Consider the following 27,034-nt stretch of genomic DNA (forward strand, 5'->3'; position numbering starts at 1 on the left):
GCCACAGCCAACCATGTAAATCTTTAACTGGTCTAATCTGCATTAACCTCAGTGATGGTACTCACAAATGGGTTCAGAATGATCTAGTCAATCAATGTGTCAGCCAGACTATCTACAAAAGTGAATACTCCACAATGCAATTTGGCATCCTTTAGTGAGGGAGCTGATGGGAAATGCGGCCAACCTGATACAGCTGCTTTTGTGGAAGTTTGACTTTGACAATGAAACTTTAGGGGAAACACTGAGGCATTGACAAAAAGACTTTGATATACGAACATGGCCTAAATTACATTAGGTTTTTAGTAAAAATTGTTTTGTTTTTTTTTCAAAATTTTTTCGGAAGACTGAATATTGCATCATCCAAACATCACAAGAAAAAATACTGTAAGTAATGAGCTACTGTCACATATTTGTAAGCCCTACATTTAACAAGATTTAGTTATAAACATTTAAGTTTTTCCTCTCTCTCTTTGCAGAAGCCATTCTATTAACTAGATAATTGCAGCCTTTACTATTTGACAATTGTGACAACTCAAACTGTGATTTCAGTTTGATTGCAATATTGATACTTTGCAACATTCCCTAGGGGTGTGATGCTAATTGTAAGCCTTACTCTGTCTAAAGCTCTGTTCTTCAAATTAGACTTTAATCTGATCTTTAATGCAACGCAATTTGACCATAAAGGTCTGACTTAGCTGGAACTACAACAAGTGAGCTGAGTGGTGCTGTTAAACAAGTTCCTCTCACATGAAATTACAGTTAAAAGCCAGCCAGCATTAGCCAACAGTTTTTCAGTTAGTCACGGTATCTCTTTTTGTTGAAAATCAAACTCCTAAACAGGACCATGAATGCTTGTATTGATCACAGGCTCCAGAAAATGTGCTGTTTAAATCTATTTTGTATTTTTTCTTGAGTTTTCAGACAAAACTTCTTAGCAGTGTTTGCTAATATGTGCATTGTGTCACCATGGTCATTTCTAAAAATTTTGACATTCATATACATGTAGATCACTTCACTACAAAGTATCAATATTGTGGTATCCTATTAATGAGGGATGTAATATGTTTTGTGTAATATGAATCAATATTAGGCAAATTTTTTAAAGATAAATGCATGAATTGGAACTAATGACAAAAACTAGTTCTATACTATCCATGTCTTATTCTGAATGTCCATCTGTCTAAGGGGAAATGTCTCGATTCTGGATGTAAATAAGAGTTTGTAGGATACTGGTCATCTCTTTGGCCTCTAATATGTCTCTGCCTTTGAACTGCTCCCAGTGACTGTGAACCTGAGACAGGCCTGGTGCTGGCACAGATGGGAAGTCAATAGAAGCAAGTGACCTATATTACGAGGTACTCCACTAACTCCCTGTGTGTCGCCAGTGAGAGCAGAATATTAAGGATAGTACGAGTGTGTGTGTTGTGTTTGATTCGGGGTTGTGTATTTGTGTTTTGGTGTGTGGTCTAAGAGGGGCGTTCAATGGAGAGTAGGAGAAGGTTAATTACCTCCTCGTCCTTCGCTGTCGGCTGGCTTCACCTGGATGGGACGGTTCATCTGGATAGAGCAGAGGAGAGGAAAGGAGAAAGAGAAAGGGAAATCCCAGGTTAGTCAAAGTATCCTCAACGGCATGTCTTTCACAATAAAAACAAGTATTCTTTGGACTGAAATGAGGCAAGATTTTGATAGACTAGATCAAATCACAGCCAAACAATGTTAAATGTGGGATTATGTGAACAGTAATGTAACATTTGTATGTAAACAGACAAAATAACAATATGATGTGGTCTTATTACATCTTTTGATCAATATCATTCTAAAGCTATTCAGAAAATGTAGCATTTTGTTATGCTATTTTTTCAGTAGTGATACTTGCTCAAATGCATATCTAAAAATGTTTATAATTTGCTCATTGTGGGACAAATAAAGGTTTATTTTATCTTATCTTATTATTATTATTTTTTTTTTACAAATGATTAGTATCTGGGTCTTGACACTCTTGACAACCCTTGCAGTATCCAAACCAAGACCACGACCAACATTGCAACCTTAACTTAAAAATGCCAAAGAAAGTTAACCCAAGACCAAACCAAGACTAGGGATGGAACAATAACCGAAATATCATGATATCGTATCGTCAAAAGTCACAATAATATCGTGGGCTGTCACAGTATATCGAATTACAAGTTCCTTTGCTTAAATGCATTGTTTTACAGTAGCAACAGCGTATCATCATCAGAAACTACATATGCCTTGATTCATTGAACATGAAGAAACATGGTTTTTACTTGAATTCTTGGGATTATGATGGAAATAATTCACACCAAAATATTGTCAAGGTATTTTTAAAGCAAAAAAGTGTTCCATCTACAATTATATACACCTTTCCAAAATATTGCAATAAATATCCTACCGTGAGATGTATATCATGATAATATCGTACTGAGAGATTTGGATATCGTTAAATCCCTAACCAGGACATAACACTATTTAAACATGAAACTCTATATAATTTTAAATCAGCAATAGTCTAGAACAAAAAACTAAGGAAACAAGAAAAGGAAAAACTTTTGAAGAAAGTTGTGCCACCAGCAGTACCAACACAACAGTTTAAAATGTCAAAGTATTGACCAAGAAAACACAGAATTGGGTCAGTTTTCTGGATTTTTCTTAGAGCTTAACACAAAAATCAAAGAGCGACTGCGCTGTAAAAGAGATAAATCTGTGTGCAAAGTGTTTAATTAATCCCTGGCTTTGCCTCTGGAGATGGCTGTATTCCCCACACAGTTCAGCAGAATTAGCACTTTTCAATGACAGAGTCGCACTGGGTGTCAGATGGCAATTGGAGATTAATGCCATTACATCAGCCACTCCCAACCCCACGGGGACAAGTCCTCTCTACCTCCTCCCCTACGCTCCTGATTCTTCGCTGACTTCCAGACGCCCAGTCACCAACTCATCCTGACCCACTGCAATCTTTCTTCCTCCCTGTCCAAATCTTCTGCTTTTTATCCTACTCCGATTGCGCCCCTGGTCTGGCCCGCCAAGCAGCTCCTCGCCCCATCACCGCCTTTAAAAGCTATTGAGGGCCACCAAACACAGCAACCATAAAACATCATGTGAAAGGTTAACAGTAGGGAATCAATAAACATCCTTTGAAGATCCATTTGAGAGTGAGGTGAAAGCAAAATGTTGCCAATGTTACATAAAAAAGAGCTTTATAACTGGCTGCCATGAATGAAAAAATATATATTCCCCTGCTATTTGTTGTTTATTTTTTTCCTATTCCTGGATTTTGAATATGAATAGATGAAAAGACACTTGATTGTATACACGCAAAAAGAATTAAATCTCCTTTTCCTCTGTGACAAGGGTGGGTGGTTAAGCAGCACCTTTGAAGACCCCTGTATTAGCGTAACCCACGCTGCTTTTCTTAAGTTATTTTTGCATGTTGTTTTATATTTACTTTGTCCAAGGCCTCTATCTTTAAGTAGGCCACGAGGACAGGTCCAAATGGAGTGCCAAGGTGCTGCCCACTCAGATCACTATACTAGGGCAGCGCAGTGGGTGTTGGGCCCGCAGGCAACACAGCACTTGACAGCACTTGACATGAAGCGAGACCATGGCCAAATATAGACCTGTGAGTGGTGGACATGTATAGACAATTACATACATAGTGACACCCGGGGGACATAATGTACTCGCCTCGCAATAAGCTGTGACACCAGAACAAAGCTTAAGTGACATGACAGACGCGTCGTACAGGCAAAAGCACAATCACAGATGAGATAGGCAGGCACTCCACCATCCACTGTTTGGACTGTAACTCATGGCAAACAGCACTGAGCTAGGCCTGTCTCTGTAGGCGAGTCTGTATAGGGAACTTTATTAGGTTTGCAAGTCTGAAGTTGAATTTACAGAGAGAAGGATGGTTGAATAGTTTTTATAACCTCCATGGCACATCAGTTACTCACAAGCATTCACAGATTCATATATTGAAGGTGTACACACAGGTGTCTCGATGTCTTGCCCAATGACACATCAATAGTACAAAAGGGGAACAAACATGTGGGTGAGCACATAAGCTTCTTAGTGTAAAGGCTGTAGGATTGTGCATTAGGTTTACAGTCATTATTCTAAAGATCCAACAGAGTTCTCCAGCCTTAGGACCTGTACACAGGTGTAAGTTTAATGTGTTAACTGGTTCTGGTGCATGCTGCCTGTGGCTGCGTTCAGGGCAAAAGTTGTCACACATAAGAGGTTTACATTAACCTGAAGTCCTAAAATCCCAGAGCAGTGATCAGCCAGCTTTTAGATTTTAAACGGACACAATTGGTCAGGAGGCTTCATTAGTCGCCTCTGAGCCGCACTAGCAACTAGAGTCATTAGCCAAGCCAAAAGTACATTTGAGGTTGCCTGGCAACAGTGGGGAGGTGGCCGCCAGGCAAGGCAAGCTGGCCAGTCTGTGGGCCGTTAGCCAACCAATTGGCACTCCTTTCTTTTTTCTTTTTACTTTGCTCAGTCCAAGGAGGTCATGGGGAGCGGGAGGGAACAGCTCTCTGAACTCCCACCTCCAGCATGTCCCACTTTCATGTCCCTTTTTAGACACTGTGACAATGAGTTTTCAGAGAAGTCCGCTGCAACTCCAACCCCCTGCCAAATGACCAAGTTCAGTTTCATGCTACGGTTTAGAGTTCTGCAAAGATTTAGAGCATGTATCTGGCAGTGGTTAAGATGTCTGTTTCTGCGTCACATTATACTGTCCCCAACATACATTTCTCTGTGCAACCAGCGAAACTGTTCCCAGCATTTCAAGCTGCCTACATAGAAGCCTGCAGTGCATTGTACTTTTATCTCCTCTCCCCGCTCATCCTGTCACAGACATACACACTCATATACAGAGGCACAAAAGTCTGGGGGCTCAATAGCAGCAGGTGGCTTAGGTGACATTTTAATCCCTTATTACTGAGTGCAGGATTAGCCAACAGATCAAGGCAGAGTTAATTATATGAATTCATCAGAGGCTGGGCGAAGAGGCAGCCTGCTATCCCCTAGGGCCAAGACCCACCTCCAGCCCCACCACCAACACAGGCACACACACACACATATACACGCACAAGTGACATTCAACCACACCAGCTACTGATTATTAGCAACACCAACGCACACATCTAAGATAGTATACAGTACAGTGGCTCCTCTGGAGACGCTCTAAGACAAATGACATGTTCTACCTTCCCATTGGCAAACACAGAATAAAGTGTGTGGAGATGTGTCTGTGGCTGCAGAGGCTGAGAGCAGTTCAGCACCCCCGTCTTGCTTTATCTTTGTCTCTCTCTGCCCCTTTGGCCTCCAAAACCAATATGCTTCCCACCACAGCCCCTTAATGGGTTGATCAATGCTGACAAATAGGCAGCTCATGCTGTCTTGCCTGGGAACTCACAGCTCTGTGCCTGTGTGCTGCTGCACTTAGAGTGGCCATCTCTCTTTCAACATCCCCTCTTTTCCACATTTCTCTTTTTTTTCACATACTTTTTTTCACCTCTCCATATTTTCTGCTCCTTCATGCTCTATTTCTTTTATGTCTATACATTTTTCCTGCTAATTTCCAGGGGCAAATCTATATTTCTCATTCAGCTACAATGAATAAAAGTCACAGAGGGAGTGGAGAGCCACCCGTGCAGAAGAAAGGCACTTACTTACACTGCAGTAAAAGACGAAGAAGTTAAAATTTAAGCCAATGGACAGACCAATCTCTGACCATATGCATACAGTACTATTTTTGGACATTTTACATCACATTTGTCATTCCCCACTTGGAGCTTAGGTAGCCATAGATGCCCTGGGCCCGTCTGAAAACACGGACCAAAGCAACCACCTGTGCCACTGTTGTCTGATTTGAATAGAAAAAATGAGAAACTGCATTTAATAGACATTCAAGAAAAGGGTGCAGAATTCTACCACAGTTATTTTGTAATATTTTTGAATAGAACCTTAAACCTTGAACCTACTTTTTTTTTTTATTCATGTTTTAATTGCTCCTTTTGACAATCCTGACAAAATAATTAAATAGCACATATTTCATCTCTTTCTTTGGCCATTGATGTATTTATGATGCATTTATGTACACTACACTAATAGGCTTCTCATTGTCTGTTTAAGCACCAGTGAATTCACTGAAGCTGTTGATGCCATTAACAACCTTTTAAATACAATAAAGATGAGTGGCTGCTTGCTTTTAAGAACGAGAAAAGCGAACGAGCACATAAATAATTTATCAATGTTTGTTTACACATAAAGGTTTACAGCTAAGACAAAGAAAATAGTTTTATTTAACTTTGGTTATCATCTTATTAGGCTAATTGTTTGCTTTCACCTTCCAGATAAGTTTGTATCATTACTTAGTCATCATCCCTATCCCTTATTTCCTCTTGGAATGTGAAACAGGGAGAGAATGTCTCCTCAAACTGATGTGTAAGTTCCAGAGGCGGCCAGAGAAGGCAGCATGTCGCAGACACAGTTTAGAGCCTTGGTGCACGCTCTGTCTCCCACAAAAGCAGAGAAGAAGAAGCTAGTGTCTGTGGCGGAGAGGAAGAGGGAGAAGGGGGCGCTGACAGCTCAGCAGAGGGTGGCTGCTGCTGCTGAAATCTGACCTATTTTTAGCTTGAATCTGCGCTCCTTTTTAAAGATAGGTACTGGGGGTCGCTTTGGGAAAAGGAGGGGGAGCATCTGCTCCAAAACACTGCTCCTATTGAGCCCAGCCACTATTCCCCAACGTGACAAGCAGCGTCAGAGGGGAGCGTCTCACTGTTTGTGTTTTGTCTCTGTAATCTCTGTCCCGTTCTCCATAATTACCTGGAAATTGATTCCCCCCAGAGCAGGGTTTTGGCTTTTAATTTATCTCTATGAATCCGGTATTGGCTCTTCAGTCCTAGGAGAGACCCAGCTGCACATCCTGAACCAATCTATATCGCCCTCCCTCCTGGCCTGGTCTCGCCAAATCCAGTCTCCAAACCCAGCCAGCTTTCATACACGGACATTTCTCTTTGCCTATTTTTATTTCTACCTGCTGTCTGGCGAGCGGGCCACCTCTCGAGGAGCGCCCCAGCTACAAACAGACAGGAAATGGATGAGAGATCGAACCATCATGCTATGCTGTGCTCCATAAAGCCCCTGTTCTAACACTGACTGCAGATGGATTGCTGTGTAGATCAGTGCGACCAATGGCCAGTGCACTATATTACATTTATTGGACCTCCTCCCCATCGCCTCCTCCTCTTCACGCAAACGTCAGACCAGTAAAAAATAGACAGGGGGAGTCGTGGCGGAGGAAGGTAGGGTGACAATTGGACACACTGAGACAAGACTAACAAATTAGTCAAAGTGACAGGGAGTTTTATGAGGCCTGTGCTTGTGAGGCACCTGGCCCACTGTGTCCCGGGGCATCAGAGGCACAGCCAAAAGTGTGGGCGCGAGGAACAGGGTTTAGAAGCCAAAGTAGAAAGAAAGCATAATATATCAACTACAAAAAAAATGAAAAAGATTAATTTCACCTTCTCCTTTTTGTTGATGGAGTTTTGGAACAGCAATACTGGTGGTAATAATGTAATTTAATAGCTTTCAAATAGAGCAGAGTCACATCAGAGTCTGATCGTGCCCAAGATAAGTTAAAAGCAAAGAAGAAAAATATGAATCTAACAATCTTTTCAAGAATTAGGCAGTGAGTTCAGCTATGATCTCTAACAATTTGCATAAACAGGCTGCACAGTCAGTGACAAATGCTCAAAGAGTCACAAATTCACATCAGCAGATTTATAAGTCTACTAACTCAATGATTCATACAATACGATTCAAGCTTGACATGCATGCTGCTTGGTATGACATGAATATAGTTTTCACACTAGCAGGAGTTGTCAGCGTAAAATGAAAAAAAAAAAAAAAATGTAATAGTGTGAAGGAAAAACTTTTGATATGCTTTCTATTCTATTACGCTTTGTCCACTCATTGAGAAGGATACTTTGAAAATTTATTCAGTTACAGAATAGAGAATACTGGTATTTAAATGTATTCTGTAACATGTTTTGTTACATAGTCCAAATCAGACTGCTGTATACTGAAGACTTTCACATTGAGTTGCTTCATAGCTTTCAGTTTTTTCACCATTTGCATTTATCACGAGTTAGAAAAGGAAAAATATCCCACATACACATACCACAAGAGGAATGATTTTTCTTTTTCTTAATAATTTTGTGCAGTTTAAAGCCAAAAGTACATGAATAAATACTGCAGTCCCTTGATTTTAGTATTTAACTGTATTCTCAAGATCACCAAATGAAAACGTAGCTGAACCAGAATATAGTTACTCAAATTTATTTTCTGAAAATATATTTTAGAATATACTCTATAAAATACAAAAATGAATTCAGTACAAGAGTGCAAAATCCAAACATTTAGTATGAAATGCACAGAAATGATGTGTGCATACAAACAAAAGAGCTGGCGCCTCCCTAGAGCATCCATCAAACACAAGGCCACAGTACAAATGTTTCTGAGCCCAGCCGGGGGAAAGCGCCGCTAAAGTGGCTCACGGCATAAAGAGGAGTGGGAGAATAATAATAAGTGGAAGGTAATGACACATCATGCATCTGTCAGATTTATGAGTCCATACTGTGCTCTGCTCCTCTCTGCTCCTCTGTGTACCTGCTGTTACTGCTGCTACTGCTGCTGCCGGGCGTGCTCAAACGGCCCACTGACGGCACCATGTCAGCAGTGAGCCATCCCCAAAAGCACGGTCCACCAGTGGCTTATGAAACACAACTGGACTCTGTATCTGTGCTGTGGGCAATGACAACCTCTGACAACAGGACACTCACAGCCCACAGCGCCTGCACTGGCACTGGAACAGCACAACAGAAAGCAGCCACTAAATAGCAGGTACAAGAGAACGCTTAAACTGAACTGAAATATTTTGTAATTTCGTCAAAAAACAGGAGATTATGGCAAATTATGTAGCTTGGATTTGTACACAACAATACAGTAATGAGTACGTTTTGGTCCACCCATTATTTACTTCTCATTTGCATGTCATTTTGGTAAGCTGCTTGTTCCTTTTTGATTTGGATTTGGCAATTACCAAAAGCGTTTTCGGGCAAAATCATTTTGTTGTTTTGGGCATCATTGCACATTTAGAATAAAAATTGAATGTGCTCATTATCACTTGATTGGACTTGCTTTGCTGAATACTGTGCCTTAATGTTCTTTTTGGTAGTAGAAGAGCACAGTTTGAACATTGCTGTGATGGGTTTATTTAATGGAAGTGAGGATTTGTATTTTGCAAGAATTATGAAAATAAAGACATAAAGCAACACATAAATTTACGAAGAACATATCTGTCATGACAATTGCAACAAAGAAGTAAAACACTCTTTCAGATATTAATATTGCATATTAAAGGGCCAAGATTACTCTATTTTCTGATCTGTGTTATAATCATGTTTCCTGGTCTCAAACAGACCTGGAGTTTCACAAATGTTTAACACACAAACCCTGCATATTTAGGCGTGCATATTTTCTGTCTTCTCTCAAACAGAAAACACTTTGTACCACCTAGTGATGTCATGTGGCAATATAGGAAGTGCTCCACTGTCTTATTAAACTTCACACACCTTCACTAGAATATTTTTGATGATTTTGACACTGGAATTGCTCATCTCTACTGAACTGAAGGTTAAAGGTAGGTGGACAAGGTGGAACAGAGCATTTTGAGCTTTGGAGATGTAGACAAACTAAAAAAAAAAAAAGAAAGAAAAAGGATTACTCAAACAACAAACAACTCCAGATATGTTTTTGAGGTAACAGCATTATAACACATGGCTTAAAGCTCTCAAGAATCAATTTTGTGTAATATGGGACCTTTAAAAGTAAGGAGAATGCAAACGTTTGTACTGTTTAAGTTGTCTGACTGAAATTTAGTACAGGATTTACAGTCTGGTCACACTCCCACCTCTGTGTTTTGGGCCAAACTCAGCTATCAGGTTTCATTTATTCCAGTGACACATGGGAAACGAACAAGCTCCTTCGTCATCTATTATAAAACAAAGGCAAATTTCTCTCACCTCACATTAACGGCGTTTAGAACTTCACTCATTGATTCTACGGAAGTCTGTGCTGTTTTTTTTTTTTTTGTCTTTTTCACTTCTAAGCTGCTGTCTTAGTTTTGATATTGACAGTCCATGCGTTTATCTAATTGATCAATCTGGCCGTCAATCACACACATCTGAATTTGATAGGAGATAAGATGTAAGGAGTATAGAAAATATGTGTAGTCAGTGGCCACTTTTCACAATTTCACCAAAAATAAAGATACCCAAAAATGTTGTATTTGAAGGTGTATTTTGAATAACTGACTTAGATTGCACAATCCAGTTTTCATCCTCTTTGATCTACAGCTGAAAACATGTACAAATGAACCATACAATAAGCTGTGAACTGAAGCTACAAGTAATTCAGCTGCTGTGGTGCTGATGGAGTTGAGATCATGGAGGCACTCATCAAAGCGATAGTATCACTGATAAATGGTCTCATAAATACTCAGTGTCGAACAAATGCACAAATAAAACAGCTCTTATAATGAAACACAAGATGAATTATCATGAGCTCTGAATGACTTGTTATTAGATGCACAACTGCATGCATGCATGTTTGGAAGCACTGCACTACACATACACACACACACACACACGCACACATACACACACCAATAGATAGGAAATAGACAGGCATTCATACTCTAGTGCTGTCAGTTGTGCCCAGCCATGCCTTTGGAGAAAAATCCCCTGCAATGGAAGTGTGCTCTGAGCCCGTGTGAGTACAGAAGGCTGTTTGTGAAAATGATCACATCAATCGAAGAGATAGATAAAAAGACTGGGAGCAATTGATAAAGTGCCACAATTATTTGGAAGATGAATGAGTGAATTTGCTTTTGAAATTGGACTGGATCTCGGAGCAATGGAACAGAACTCATCATCATCAATGAGGCTGCCGTTAGATTGCTTTTTGTCACAACCCCGTGCGGCTGTGGACAATTGGATCCATCTGCCAAATAGGATCAAATAGACCTACTCACGCTACATCGAGGTGATATATAGTGACCATGTGTAAAACATATTATACAGCGCACATACCATACATCACTGAGAGGCTTGCTTATGTGTGGGGTGAAGTGCAGCATTTGTCATTATGCGCAATACAAATAATTCAGGGTAAATAAAAGCAAACATAGGTCATCCAATCTCCAGGGGGCACAAGTTTGAAACTATGGGTGTGGGTCAGAGGTTCAAGTCAGACTGTAATTATTGAGAGTAAATAAAGTAGAAAAGATACAAAAAGAAAGATAAAAATCTCACAATATGCTATGTTAAATCAACACATTTAAAAGCTTAGTTTTCAGTAAGAACCACAACCTCCTCTAAATATTATCCTTTTATTGCCATTAAAGTATATTTTAAAAGATGCTTCCCATAAAACTCTGAGTTACATTATTGTGTCCTATTTTTATTTAAGGCTATAAATCCACAGGCCTTTGCTGTTATAAGCTCATAATGATGCATTGGTTAACACTGGCTGAATATTTGAGCCACATAAAAATGGTAATAGATTAAACCAGGGCAGTTTGCGAGTGTTGATGCTGCCTCCACAGACCCTATAGCATACACAAGTGGGCATCCATATGCATTGTATGTGTGTGTGCATATGATAAAGCACACAAGAGAAGCCCACGCGGCGGGGGGCTTTGTGCAAAACACAATAAGTGATGTATTATGCTGGGGGGTAGGTGACAGGGTCTGTTTGTACAGTGAAAGTCTGCAAATGGGACACTATTATGAGTATGGAGCTATGAAGAATGGTGTTTGGGCACAGATCTGTCCATGGAAAACATCGAGTGTTTTTACCTCAAGTATTTGATGTCCAACAGTATATTACATTTCAAATGTTAGTTCAAATTCTGGTCGTTAAACGTAAAGTACTTCTTTATGGCTGCAAGATTTTGGAAGAAAGCATTTAATTATGATTTTTCTGACAACTATTGCGCAGCAAATATTCTTCAGCTGATATATAGGCCAGATTTTGTTTATTTTCCCCAAATTATGATATGATATGAAATGACTACAAGCTCATCCACAAACCTGTTTTACTACAAAGTGGATACAACAGCTGTAATCACATTTTATGCAATGTCCTCTTCACACTAAAGTGTTCAAATAAAGCGTTATGCATAGTCTTTAGGCATCTGGTTGGGACAATGAAAAAGATTTAAGACTAATAGTAATACTAAAAAGTGCAAACATCCACTCAATATATCGACTATTCTATCTCTAGATTCGATTTTAGACATGTTTATAAAGTAGCATTCTATTCACAGTGCACATTGTAAACAACTGAAGGTTCATTAAGATTGTTGCCAAAACACTTAAGTATACACTGATAATAACACAAAACATGTGTGTAGTGGTCTTGACTGCAAGTACAGCAAGACTTTTCTAAAAAAAAAAAGAGTCTTCTATTTCTTAAATAACTATGTTTTACAACTTGAAGATAGCAATTTTGTGTTGTGTAAATCTAGTACTTTTATTTATGTGTATTTATATAAAGATGCAATACAAAAATCACCAATTGTCAACCCTGACTAAACAGATATTTTTTAAGTTACTGTTTGACTAATTAGAGTTAGTAGTTGTTGAGCACTGAGGTACTTACAGCGTCTGGCTTGTGGCACCAAGTCCCTCTTGCCTAATTCACATTTGCTGGATGTCAAAGTATATGAGTGTGCCAGTGAGGTCCTCTCTTTGTTTGCTCAGATGTTTTCACATTGTTGGGTTCCATGACAGGCTTGTTATTTTTGGTGTCATCTAGCCTTATATTGACTCTGTATGCAGATATGTAAAATGTCAGCTCCATTATATTCTGTTGCAATCTACAGAAATCCAAAGCAAAAGCTGTTGTCAAAGAGGTGACAGGCAACACTTAAGGAAAGCATAATTACATTTTACTGACATGAATATAAAATGTCAATGTCAAATCACATCTTTTAAGCTTGTTTTAGTGTTGTCACAATATTAAAATTTAAAACAAAATTTTTATGCTAAGAAAACACCCCTGTGTTAATTCTAAAAAGATGTAAACTGTAATTGACTAAATTCAAATAATTTGTAGATCAAGATCATTTCTAAAACTGGCTTTGTTTTACATGTTCACTACAAATCTGATCATTATGTAATGCCTGGAGTTATCAGATTACTGAAATGACATGTAAACAGTTACATCAGACCTGAAATATCTTATTTCTCTCTGACTGTTCACACCTGTTCACCTGTGGACTTTGCCTTCTAAAAATCCACTAATTAACTGACACGTGCCACTAGGTGTTGATTTTCAGATTTTTCTTGGCCATGTAATCATATACAAATAATCAGTTCTTATTACTGGGTTACATAATCCTGCTATGTGATACTGACTTTCAAAAAGTCACTATTATGTATTCCGTGTATGCTGTCATTTTGTCCCCTGGATCATTCCCTCTATACGTCCACGCAGGCCTCCATGTGTCTGGTTCTTGTGCGGTCAGTGAAGGGGCCTGGGTAAAGCTCTTGTGGGACTTGGGCTGTCAAAGGGCAGTCTGCCCCGCCCGCCTGCCCGCCTGCGCCCCCTGTCTCAGCCTCACCTGCTGCGACGCTTAATTAGGCTCAGGCCACTGGAAAAGTGTCTGTGTCTGAGCCCACAGGGAGGGTGTCGAGGCATGGCATGGCAGGGCACGGCACGGGTGGGCCGGGTGTAGCACTGCCAGCTGATAAGGTGGCCCCGCCGTGGTCGTCCGGAGACACGTTTAACCCAGGAACACCCACCTCTACGGCACGCCGCTCCTGTCGGCATTAGGCTGTCATTAATTACGCACGCACACTTTTATTAGCCCTCCATTTAGGCTAATCAACAAGCAGGCCCTCCTCTGACATTGTTAGCTTGCATAACAAGCAGAATCGTCACATTAACACAGATGGGAGCTTAAACGCTTATCAAGATAGAAGTTACTTTCAGTTATACAATGCTATGAGTATTATTTGTGACTGCAGAAAAATAAGTCTTAAAAATATGGGTGTAACTAAGAACAATTTTAGTAGGTGTTTAAGTTGTGATTGTTTTTTATTCAACTGTATAGGTTGACATATGGTGACTGGAGGCTTCAGTGTATTCTTATGAAAATTGAAACTGGTTTATTGTTTTTTTGATATTTTGATTTAATAATGCTACTGTTTTTGTTTGTTTGGCCTTTTGGCATATGTTTTAGAGTCTATATAGCCCAGTTAATGGTTACAATAATCTAAATATTTGTATTTATTTATTTAGTTTTACTATACATGCAGTTAAGAGCTTTGTTTCTTCAAACTGCACATTATACGTAATTGCAATCATCCAATACTTACTTAAATGTACTATTGTATGTGGGAGTATGCTTTTAATAAGTACGTATGGTATATACTGTTATCATACAAAGAACAATTCAATTAGAGATTACTGAGTAAATGCTAGAAACCACTTGTGGGCATGAACCCTTATTGGGCTTTAATGAGGCATCCCAATCTCATCTTACACCCCAGGGTCTTTTGTCCCGCTCCTGTTGTCCAACACCCTGCTGCCTGTTTTTCTTACACTGCTGTCATTAGGAGACAGCTAAAGCTAAAGCAGTAGCTTGGGGCAGACAAGGAAGCTTAAATAGCATGGCAGGAAGTTAACATTGCAAGGGAGCCATGTATTTTTGGAGGAGGGTTGGGGATCAAAGGCGCAGAGGAGATGGGATGAGACAGGACAGCGTAAGCCCCTCGGGTGTGTGTGTGTGACTCATATTAGATAGGAGCCAAGCAAACTAACACAGGTTGGAAATGGTGACAAGGAGATGAGCCGTTTGCCTCCACGACCAGCAGGGAGCAGGGGAGCGGAGAGCTGCCCAGAGCCAGCGCACAACCTCCTGGGGTTTCAGCTGCGCCTCGGCTGGAAATAAAAACACAAATATAGCTGTGTACAAATATGGAGGTTGACTTATTTGCCAACTTAAAATCGCACTGTGACAAAAGCAAACGTGCCATGTGAAAAACTTTAAAGTTGAGATCTGAAAATATTTGACATTCAGGTTTGACTTAAAAGCTCAGTGGTAAGTGCTACTATTGCAGTGCCAAGATTGTTTAGCATCAGACCCCACTGTTATGAGATACAACAACAACTAAAAGGGAAGTGTTTGGAAAGACATAGGCATGCTCAGATCAAATGTGTTCTCGTGTGGTGTAATGGCAAAATAATTTTATGTACAATTTTAGATAAATGTTGGTATGCCGTGGAAATTATGGAAAATAAAAAAGATGTATAATGAAATCTAAATCTATAAGTTACATTTAATGTATTTTAAATTTTTTAGTGCACATTTTAGCATTTAATTGTATGTATATATATATATATATATATATATATATATATATATATATATATATATATATATATATATATATATATATATATATATATATATATACACACACACACACACACACACACACACATATATATATATATTTGTTTTGTTTTTTATTATTATTATTATTTTAAACAGGATTATACACATGTGGGTGTATGGAGCTCTTAGAAATATACTTTGATGAATTGCAGTGCATAACTCCTAATAATTTGTGCAAAGCATTAAAGAGTAAATAGCACTTTTAATAATTTACATAGACTAAGCCACAGGCCATGCTGAAACTGAACAAAAAGTGAGCAGTAGTGTGCGCCAAGCCTTCATTAGGCCCCTGTGCCAGAACTCAGGTTGACTCAGAAGGCACAGTCCTCCCCAATTACTGTCTCCCAAAATGTGTGCTCAGGGCAATGGGAACCCATTCTTTACTTTTTAATTCCTGCTAGGCCTGTTTTATGGCATCCTGATTGACTGTTCTTGGTGGGGAAAAATGTGTCTCAGTTCATTTTCAGCTTCTGTCTTGCTCAGTGTCAGCATGTAAGGATTATAGACCAGTAGGTAATATCACTGTCTCTGAACCATATTTACCACTAAGGTCTGAGGCTGACTTTTCCAGTATCCTCTTAAGTGTTGCAGCTGTACTGTAGCCAGGATGTTGTGCAAATGATTGTATATGTGCTAGATACAATCTTAAAAGCTGACATCTTTAAAGGGCATTTAACTGCAATGCAAAATTAGCAGGCGTTGTTTGTTTATTTCTGAAATGTGTTGATTGTTTATTTAGTGTCTAAATAAGGACAAACATATGCACACAATCATGCATGTACACATTCTAATTTGTGTCAAGAGGGGTCTGGAATAAAAAGAGTTAACACACTCTTTTCTGGCTCTTATGGGTGCCTGTAAAGGGATAAGGAGAGGAAAAGTGAGAGATAGAAGGAGGGGATTGAGAAAATGCCATTTGGGGGGAGAGCCAAGTGGGTCTGCTAAACGAGTGGATTCTTATGCAAATACATGCTAATTTATGCACGTGCGGCGATGGCAGCGCCTGAGGCTGCTTTGATTGGCAGTTGCAGGTCTGTGTGCTGTGGAGGGACACTTTGGCTCTGGGTGCAGAGCTGTGTAAAGTTGGGCCTGTCTGTCTGTCTGTTCTACATGCTCAGGATGCTGCAAGTGCATAGGTCTGGAGCTGCCTTCACTGCACTGGCTGCAGCTACAACCAGGCTTCCTTCCAAAAAAACTCTCACTCACCAAGAGCTCCAGTCAGCCAGCTCCAATGCCTTCATGGCTGGAAGCAGCCGGAGCATCATTATAAAATCAATGCCCCAGCTTCATCGCGCCTGTGTGAGCAGGGGGGCAGCCATGGGCTTGTTTGTGTTGATTCTAGGGGTGTTTGTGAGTGGCACAACAGCACAGCCGCACACTCCGTGCTCTGCGTGCTCACTAATGGGCTGACAGAGAGGCTCTAGGTCAGGGCCTCCCATTACTTGAGGAGAGAAAGCAGCTAAATGAATAGAAACCTGCACCCGCGCCCACCCTCAGGAAATGTAAATGACATTTGTTTCTGTGGCATGGGGCTGTCATGCACAGCTCAGCTACATCTTCATAATGTAAACATCAAATCCTGAATATGGTGGTGCCAGTAATTGGTTGGTTGCTATTTATCAGATTGTGTTTACTTTTTTGTTTTTTGTTTTTCATTCTTTTTTTGGAAGACCAGCAAATGAAAAACAAATTGTACTGTGCGAGGATGAAACTATTACTATAATACACATTCACACTGGGCCCCAGGCCAATGGAAAGGCGCTTGAAAATCACAAATAGGTTACCCAAAAATATGGTGCTGCCTCATAAATAAACTGTGTTATAATGAGGTTTGGAGACAGAAACAATAGCTGCACTTTCCAATGACTTTTCTTCATCTCAGTAATATAGTTTACACATGCTTTCAAGGCCTTATTTCAAATTGTCATCTAAAATAATCTTTTATTTGCCTGCACACCATAGGTTTGTGGAATCACAATGACTCTTGCCTTTCCCCCAGGCGTTTCACATGTGCCAAAGCCGAATGGGCATTTGTTTTTAAGGTCCACAATTATACCCTCTGCACAGCATGGAGAGTAGAATTATGCAGTTGGCACCCAGAGCACCCATCTCCCACAATCCTTTTCTACCGCAGTGCAAAATAAAGCAAAAGCATTTACACACATTAGAAACAAACACACAGAGTGCTTTTGTTCGTCACACCTGGAGACCACAAATGGGTTTGTCTCATTGTGTAATTGAAAATTATTTACAGCCGCATCGCTCTGGTCCCAAATATTTACTCTCATTTTGGCAGTCCCGGAGCATCCTTATATCACCATATTGTCCTGACTTCACTTCTCCATCTCCACATGCCAAACAGACATTAGAGGCCATGTGGGGCTGTGGGCTCTCTATTATATTATGACCATTTCCACACTGTAGTCCATGAGGCACTGGCTTTTTACAATATTATCATAACATATTTGTATCAGTTGAAACAAAATGTGGTCTCACCTACTGGGCAAAGGGTTTAAAACAATAGGATCTGCATTACAAGAAACAGCATGGGCATAATATGCTAGTGAGTCTTCAGAAACAACATTCATCAGAACTGTTGCACAGCAGTTCAAAAACAGCCCTGCAAAGAGTGGACACTAAAATACTGTATTTTTGCTAATGTCCACATAGTGTTAAAGTGACTGTGGCTTTTATTTCATTATTGCATTCCCTCACTATGGCTTTCTAGATTAAACTGTCAATATTAAAATTCACCCTTAATCACAGAGCACCTTTGTTTTGCTGTCGCCACTCTGGTCCATTTTGAAATGTAATTTCCTGAAGTAGAGGGTCGAGAGCTGATGCCATTTTGAATGGAATAATTGAAGTGTGTTTTGCTGCATGTTTGTCATGGCTGTGCTGTCCTCTCTCAGACTAAAGGGTGGAGGCATGTTGAAGGCCTGCAGAAAGCCCTGCAGCTCCAAGCCTTTCATTTGATGAGAAGGCATGAGGTGAGCTGGAAGAGGAAATACATCTCGCTGTATACCACTTGAGAGCTCATTCACTGCCGGGGGCTATTGACCACACCATGTCAGCTTCTATGCTAGAAATGTGTCCCCACACAACACTTAAATTGCATTTGGACCTGGGCTTGGCTGAGCAAATGCCTGGCCAGAAATCAATGAGAGGATACAGGCCTCAGTGGACATAACAATGCAATGGCTTTCATTTCAAATATTGATGAATGACACATGTGTGTAGTCATGCTAGTATATGAATTGTATGCAGAATGTCACAGAGACTATAGTTCCTTGTAAGTTAGTTTACACATGAATAAGTGACATGCTACAAACACTGCTATAACTCTTAAGTGTTTTTCTGTGTACAGACAGGAGCCAATAAGCTCACTCAATTCTGTGGGGAGATGGGTTAAATGTTTGAAAGAATAAGTAAATGGAAAAATAAACATTGTATCCTGGCTTTGCTCCACTGATCTGTAACTAACTGGATAGCCATTAAGGTTTAAAAATCCCAGAGTGTGAGACAGACTGGAACACATTGAGCCCCAGCTCTGCAGAATAGATTTTCATTTCCTTAATCAACTTCCTTATTCATTCCTTTTTTTCAAAGGAATTAATATAGATCAGTGTTAATGGATCCAAATACGTGAGTGGCAGCATGTGTGGAGTAGTGGAGGAGTGCAGATCCTCTCCTTCGGCTAGAGCAGCATCTGTTGCTCCCAAGCTCCGGCACTATTTACAGATAGCTGCCATTATGTATGCCTGATCAAATTCGGCACAACTCACAACACGCACATGGCCCAAACCAGAACTTCAAAATGAAAGTCAGTTGGTCAGGGGAGTGAAACTCTACTTTAACATCATTTCATGAATTTGAACAACTTGTTGCCATGGATTCAACACTTGTTCAATAACTTGTGCAGACAGCAACAATTAATCACATGCTTGATTGTTATAATACAGATGTAAGAGCTATTTAAATCTGCAAATTGCATAGGTCTGTACATTCTCTAATTAAATGCAACTTTTATTATAAGTGTAGGTATGTTCTTAATCAGAGCTTTATAGCAGCAAACCTGTCAGATGAAGTTAGATTTCTAGTTTGATTTGTAACACATTTTGCTTTCACAGGCAACACTGGAAGACTTTATGCATACATCATAAGCACTTTTTCATTGTGTGTTTTTGTTATTAGCCACTCATTCTTAACTGAAACACAAAAGTGAAGAGATTGAAGTTTTAGCACCTTTTCCATTAGCTTACACAACACAAACAGTCTCCTTCCAGTTATTTTCAATGTGGTAGCAGGTGGCTTGAATCTCACCAACTATGGGCCTAAGGCAAGTGCACCATATTGCCATGGTACTCAAAGTGGACCATAACATTAACAATTCACCGTTTGTGTACAATGTTTCTCCAACTGTTGGACAATGTCTGGAAATCCATCTCAGTTTGACCCACAATGACAAATTCTATCATCAATACACAACAATGCCATAACTCAAGTATAATAAAGTACATGTTGTATTATTTAAATATTAAGTAATGTTCTTTACTTGTGATGTTGAAAAAAATATGTCTTTTCTTCAATGATAAAACCTCTGAGCATTCTGCAGAGCTACACTATAAAGTTTTTTAAAGGGAAGCACATGGGGCTGTTACATCTCAATGTATATTTTATACACCGTATAAAATGTTGATGTGATGATTCTTTGGGAGATTTGTTGACATTGTCTGACATCTCAGGGGATGTCATTTTTTTATATATATATAAAATGTGTCATCAAATATACATGCAGCATGACATGAACAACATGCTAAAAATACTCTGTCTGTCTGGTGAGAGCCACAAACAGGAAGCTGTCTATACATCTGAATGGTGGTAAGGCTATAGACACACTTGTCACAATAAATAATAAACAATATTACTGAGACAAATATAAGCCACTGATACAATAACACTAATTTAATGTAAGCCTCTAATACAAAAATTATTCTAAACGTACATTATTGTTTAAATATGAGGAAAACAAAAACGCAGAAATGCAACATGTTAATAGCTAGTTTGCATCTATCATGAGTCATAGAATTTATATAGCCATTTCAACCCAAATCAAGCACAAATCTTATCGAAGTAAAGAAATATGACAAAAGCTCCATACTACAAAGAAAAAGCATAGATATATACTATTTATTGATGATAAGTCGATACATATTATTGTAACATAGGCTCTATTCTACATATACTACACAAAGATAATTAAATCCACATTTTATGCCACGACTCACGCAAAGCGACTGTAGATAGCTAGACCATCAACAAATTTCACTGCTCCCAAAGCAAACTAGAATCCGTTGCAATGTGATGTGCCAGTTTGAGGTTTAATATGACCACTGTTAGTATTCCACTGAAGTAAAATGCTGTGAAGGTTGAGTGCCGAAATATGCTGCAGACAGTAGAAGTGACAAGGCAGTGAGAAAACTGTGATGATGTAAAATGACTCAATCATAGACCATGTTGAAATGTGGAATAAAAGAACAAAACATTCTAATGCCAGGACGCATAGTACTGGAAAAAGACATGAATTTGCAGCAACCTAAATTATTTGTGATTGTGCCTCTCATTGCAAATACCATATAGTGTCAGTTTTTGCCCAAACCAAGCACCAGATGGATGGGTTGCCACATAAGGCAAGCTCATACGCCAGAAAACTTACAAAATTGTCGACTCCAACAACTTTTGAAATGCGGTGAACTGTCACATGCCAAGCCGTCGGACAGCTTGGAGATTAAAAACAAAAATATTTGGATATGAGGCAGATTTCCAGTCGCTCATTGCAACAGTATAGAGTAACTTTCCATGATAACATCAGACATGTCTGAAACATTGACTTATGTCCAGAAACAGTGTAAATTTTTAAAAGGGCCTGAGTACAAGTACAATAAACAATGTTCATCATTGGAATAATGCCCATGTGTTAAAAAATAATATAAGTAAAAGTCTAAAACTATAAAAGATGATCATACAGTGTCAATTTTTGTAAAGAACAGTGGCATTCTAATAAATATCTGTGTAAATGTGAATTATTTATATGATGTTTAAAATGAAATAAAAAAAAAATTCTCACATATCACCACTAGATGTTCTCTATTATGTTACTGCTGTCTGATAGTGTGCCAGCTTCGGTCTGATCGAAGAAGAGAAGACAAGATAGCACAGGTGAGCCCGAACAAAGGCCAGGTGAGGGGAGGGTGGAGGGGGGAACAAGAGTGGAGGGGGAAACAAGATCCACATCTTCCATCTATTGGTAAGAAAAAAAAACATTAAATAAATGTACAGATGGTAGCTTTAAGATATCCTACATACTTGTATAACATCACAATTAGGATGATTTTATGCTGTTTTATCCTACTTTTGAACACTGTGCTTTATGCTTTCTACTCTCGCCACTCTCTCCCTGGACGACATCATATCACAACGTGTCATTTTGTTTCATTTGAAAATCTTTGCACCTGTCCTTTTCATACGGCTCTTTTAGTATGCCACTGTCTGCTCCACAACAACTGGGACTAATGTGACAAAATCATAGGATACATTGTTCCCTTTTTGCCGACGGATAACCTCTGATATTACACCCTTCGGGGCGCTGCAACTATAAGCTGCTTTTTTGTCTATTGAAGAAAAGCTTTCCACTCTGGTAGATTACGGTCAGGGACGATTAAGATCTCTGTGTGTGTAGCAAAAAAGAGAAGGAAGAGGGGATGTGCACAGTGGAAGTTAAAAAAAGAAGGACAGAGACGACGGAGGAGATAAAACAGATGAAATCCTTCCCTCACTCCGGAGCCCCGAGCCGCTAAGTGGGCGTGGCAGTCCCAGTGCACTAGCAGCATCATCGGTTCCCCTCTTTTGGATGTCTTTCTCTCCCATATCCTCTTTGTAATGTCCTCCCAGCTGAATTTGCTTCTCGGCTTCAAAAAATCCTTTACCCTTCACATCTAATATGAGCTGTTGCATTTCATGACGGGGCATTCTCGACTTGAGGTTTATTCTGAGTGCAGTATACAGTTGCAGTTGTGAGTCGCTCGGTGTAAGTGGATCGGGGGGTTGCACTACGCTGTTAGATTCATATTGATTGTTTAAAAGAAGTCACTATTGTAGAGTTTGCACACACATTGTTGTTGGATTCTGAAACTGTAATGCATTCAATGTGTCTGTGAGAGAAATCACAATAGTCAGTTGTAATGTAAAAGCAATGAGGAATTATGGGAGTTGTCAAAAAGATATTCGCCTATAATTTTGAGGCTGTTGAGTTTCATGCGAAGCACTTTGTTTGAATGGCCTGAAATGACCTTGGTTATTATATCCATGGACTGATCAAATCTTTGACACATGTTACCTTTTTTTTTGTTGTTGTTGTTGTTGTTTTTCTGAACAAACTAAAAATTGAAGCAATGGAGCAACTGTAGGCTAAAAATATGCCTGCAAATTACTTTATATGATTTAAATAAATTTTATTTTTTTAATTAATTTTACAAAAGTGAACAGTTGCAAAATGCAGTATCACTTAACATATATGTGGCCTTGGTATATTGGTTAACAGTATTAGTAAAATCAGTTTTGAACCATCCCTACCATTTTGCAACGTTGCTAGCTTTTACTGCCCCTTATAGCCTGGCTTTAGGGAAAAAAAATAAATTAATTAAAAAATATATTTTTATATATATATATATATATATATATATATATATATATATAATATATATATATATATATATATATATATATATATATATATATATATATACATATATTATATATATATTATTATTTATTTATTTCAAACTAAATTACAAGCTGAAACTGTTCACATTCAAACATCCTTTGAACATGCTTGCCATTGTTAACATGTGTCCTCGTCGCTCACCTTGTCTGCTCTAAAAAAAAAAAAAAACACTCAAGGTTGTCTCCGGGTCTAGTGGTTGTGTTACTTGTGATGGTTTAATTTTTATTCCGACAAATTATTTCAAACTGAATTCAAAAACATTACATCATGTAAAGTGTTAAGAGGGTCAGGGGAAGATTGATGTTGCTTCACTACATTTGACAAACAATCCACTTAAATGTCTCAGATGTTGGAATTTTCACCCGCCCTTGGCAACTGATTGTAAATTTTGACTCCCGATGGCTAGTTTGTCCTCTCTATCAGTGTCTTTGTCAGATCACATCCATCACTCGTGGGTTTCAATCAAAGCTTGCTTACATTATCCTGGTAAAGATATGTGCTGTTTTGAGCAAAGCAATTTACTAGTTATAAAGTTGGGCCCGGTTAAATCTGCTGCCCTATCTCCTTTCTAATTTAAAGTGTTGCTGAGTCACTCTATTTTCAATTACCGTTACCAAAACTCTTTCAGGTCTAAAGCCAATTTTGAGTAAATTCTGTTGAAACAGGGGTGGGAGCAACCTTTTTCAGTTCAAGATCTACTAAAATACCCACTTAAATAAAGGCATATTAAAATAACATATACAAATCTACCATATCAAATTAATAAAGGAATTTTGAATTTGCTTGAATTTGATGTAATTATTTGACCATGATGAGCTATTTTATCACCTCAGGTTCTGCTTAACATTAGGCAGAAAGTGCCTGTAATATTCATGTATAATATAGTCCCAAAATAAATATGCACTGTCCCATTTTACATGATTTTAGTCATTTGGTGATGGGCAGGAGCTGCTCAGTAACACTCAGGGGAAGAAGCTTAAAGTGGAGTCAGCTTTTCTTTTGCTCACAACTTAGGAGCAACAAAGTAGGTTACAAACAGACAAACGGCGTAAACTGGTAGGACTATGATATACTCTTCATCTCTATCCTCTGGCTCTTTCAAGGGAGATACTGTGTGTGGCTGTAATGAAAAGAAAGAGGATGCTAAAGACAAAAACGCTTAGAGTGTATTCTAACTGTAGCTTGCTGTAAACACATTTATAAGAACTTTAAATCCCACACAAACACAACACAAAAGGTTGCACATGAATTTAGAGCATGTTTAAAGTCCTATATTACACACATTTTGATGTCTGGCGACATCAAAATGCTCTGTTCTACCTTGTGATGTCATGAAGAAGAAAGCAAGTGTCTATCTTTTACCTTTTATTCAGTGCAGAAATGGAATTTCCAGAGCTGAAATTATCCAAATGATTCTAGTGATGGTGTATGGAGTTTAAAAAACATAGTGACTCACTTCCTGTACATATATAGCGTTGGTGTTAATGGTTTCTGTTTGAGAGAAGAACCTAAATATGCCATAAATAAGTGTGAATGAAACAAAACACAACTCCAGGTATGTTATAACACTATAACAGATCAGAAAATAATGTAATATTTAAAGTTCATTTACATTACTGTCACTGGGTTAGGGTAAGGGATATAGGCTTAATCCATGAATAAATGTCCATCAATAAAAGATAAAAGTGAATAAAAATTATTAACATGTAATTACCATACTTACTTGTTTAGTTACCACAATATCTTAACAGACTTTTTACTGTGCTGTAAAGTAAAGTGCTACTCCAAAAAATAATGACATATTGCAGCAGTTGTGGGATGGCACTTTGTGTGTCATAATCCTGAAAAGAAGAAAAATAACAAAGATGTTCCATTTGAGCAGCCATATTCAAATGTGCTGTTACAATCATAACTCTGCATTACTTCTTTGGTACATCAAAAAAGCAGCACTAAGTGTCAAAGGAAAATATTATCTGAATAACTTTAATTCCATTTCCCAAATACAGGTTTTTCACAACAGAAGCTTTGAAAGAGCTTTAGCAAATGAATACTGTTGCCTCCCAGCAGTGAATCAGCCATATGGTAAAACAGTCTCCCTGAGGGCCCCCATCGCACCTCTCATCTCCACAACAGTAGACACACACTTGTGCATAAAAAACTCTACATAAAGTACAGGGGGAGTACAGAGCAAATAGCATGGTGCGTTGCAAAGTGGGTGACTGGGAACAGATGTCTACCTTTTCTTTTACCCTTTTGTTTCACCCCATTCCATGTGGTATCCAAAGTCAACCCAAGTCAGGGCACTAGTCTGGGCTCCACGTCAGACAGCATGGGCTAAAATGTATTCGTACAGAAGTTGTCCATAGAGATTAAACCTCTCAGTAGTGTGGGCAGGGATGGGGTCAGAGTTGACTGGTAACGAGAAGTGGCAGGATAAGCACAGGGCTCACAATGGATCTCTCCTGTGTGCTATGCAGACCTCTGAACCTCCAGCTCACTCACTGTTTTGTTTTCAAATGAGCCAAGTTGACCTTAGCGGTGCATTAATACATTTCAGATGCAAAAACATCCTTGCCCAACAGAAAATAAAGGAAAGAAAACATGCGGCTTGTGGCTATATAAAAAGATGGCAGCTTAGAGGAGAGTTTATTGTTATGGCTGTTCACCTTTATACCCTGGCTGCAGAATTAATTTGAGCATTTGAATATAACTTTCATGTTTGGCTCAGAGATACAGTGTGTGCAATGATCCTCTATAAAGAGTTATGAGTTCTACATGGGAAAGGCATTTAATATTTGCAGGAGGGCCATGAAATCACTCACTACAGGCTTAGAGGAAATACTGTGTGGTTCATTGAAAGCTGATAGAAAAGTGCAGTACAGGCTGGGTCAGACTAGACTGGAGGAAATTCAGGCAGACTATGCATTCTTTAAAATTGTGTTGACATATTTTTAAATTTACTATTGATCCAAACAGCTGCTGGACAAGTTGACATACAGACAGCGGAATTCTAGTGTTATATTCACTTGCCTCACTAATCTTTTGAATGTTTACCCATGTGGAGCTTTAACCATGATGTTATTGAAGAAACTCAGCATTGTGCCGGTGGGAAGGCAAGACTCAAGCTGAAGAGGTCACAAAGCGACACAGGCTACATCAGCCATTTCTGCCTTGCAAACCCCCATAACACAGGGCCAAGGTCAGCCAAGCAGCCCACAACCACAAGACTGGAACATCCCAGTGGCAAATGGCCAGTCTTTGATCAGGCGTGTCATTTCTATCATGAAGGTGACCCACAAGATAAGCCCGTGTCAACTTGCCAGTGCCCCAGTGCTTGGCGTAATGGCAAATATTCATTCTCTATTCTCCCATGGAAAGCGAAAAGTTGTTTTTGGTCCTGTTTGACTCAACAAAAGGTCAGTGGCTGAAAAAAGGAGGCGTTTTTTTCCCCTTCCTTTCTTCTTTCTGAAGGCTTATCTTGGAGACAGACGGAGGCCAAGCACAGTGAGCTGAAAGGCCTGGAACACACTGAGCAGACAAGAATAATGGCATCAGTGTCCCTGCCCGACCGGCGATCATCCTGTGATCCCATGTAACACAGTATCCGCTTTGCACATGCTCCTTCTGTGGGCTCCACTGCACCAAGGCAGACTGACACTCAAGTTAATTAAGATTTTAATCCAGGGTGAGAG

General features: G+C 39.2%; 1 protein-coding gene across 1 annotated transcript in view; it reads right to left on the reverse strand.

Moving 5' to 3' along the window:
* The window catches only part of celf6 (CUGBP Elav-like family member 6), a 134,888-nt gene that overhangs the window by 37,387 nt on the left and 70,467 nt on the right, over positions 1 to 27,034 (reverse strand). The window contains 1 exon segment of the mRNA XM_055154985.1: positions 1,509 to 1,557. Within this exon segment, the coding sequence (XP_055010960.1) occupies positions 1,509 to 1,557 (49 nt within the window).

The sequence above is a fragment of the Boleophthalmus pectinirostris genome, unplaced genomic scaffold (assembly GCF_026225935.1).
Source record: "Boleophthalmus pectinirostris isolate CB_2022bp ecotype Guang Dong unplaced genomic scaffold, ASM2622593v1 HiC_scaffold_19, whole genome shotgun sequence".
In the NCBI taxonomy this organism is placed as follows: domain Eukaryota; kingdom Metazoa; phylum Chordata; class Actinopteri; order Gobiiformes; family Gobiidae; genus Boleophthalmus; species Boleophthalmus pectinirostris.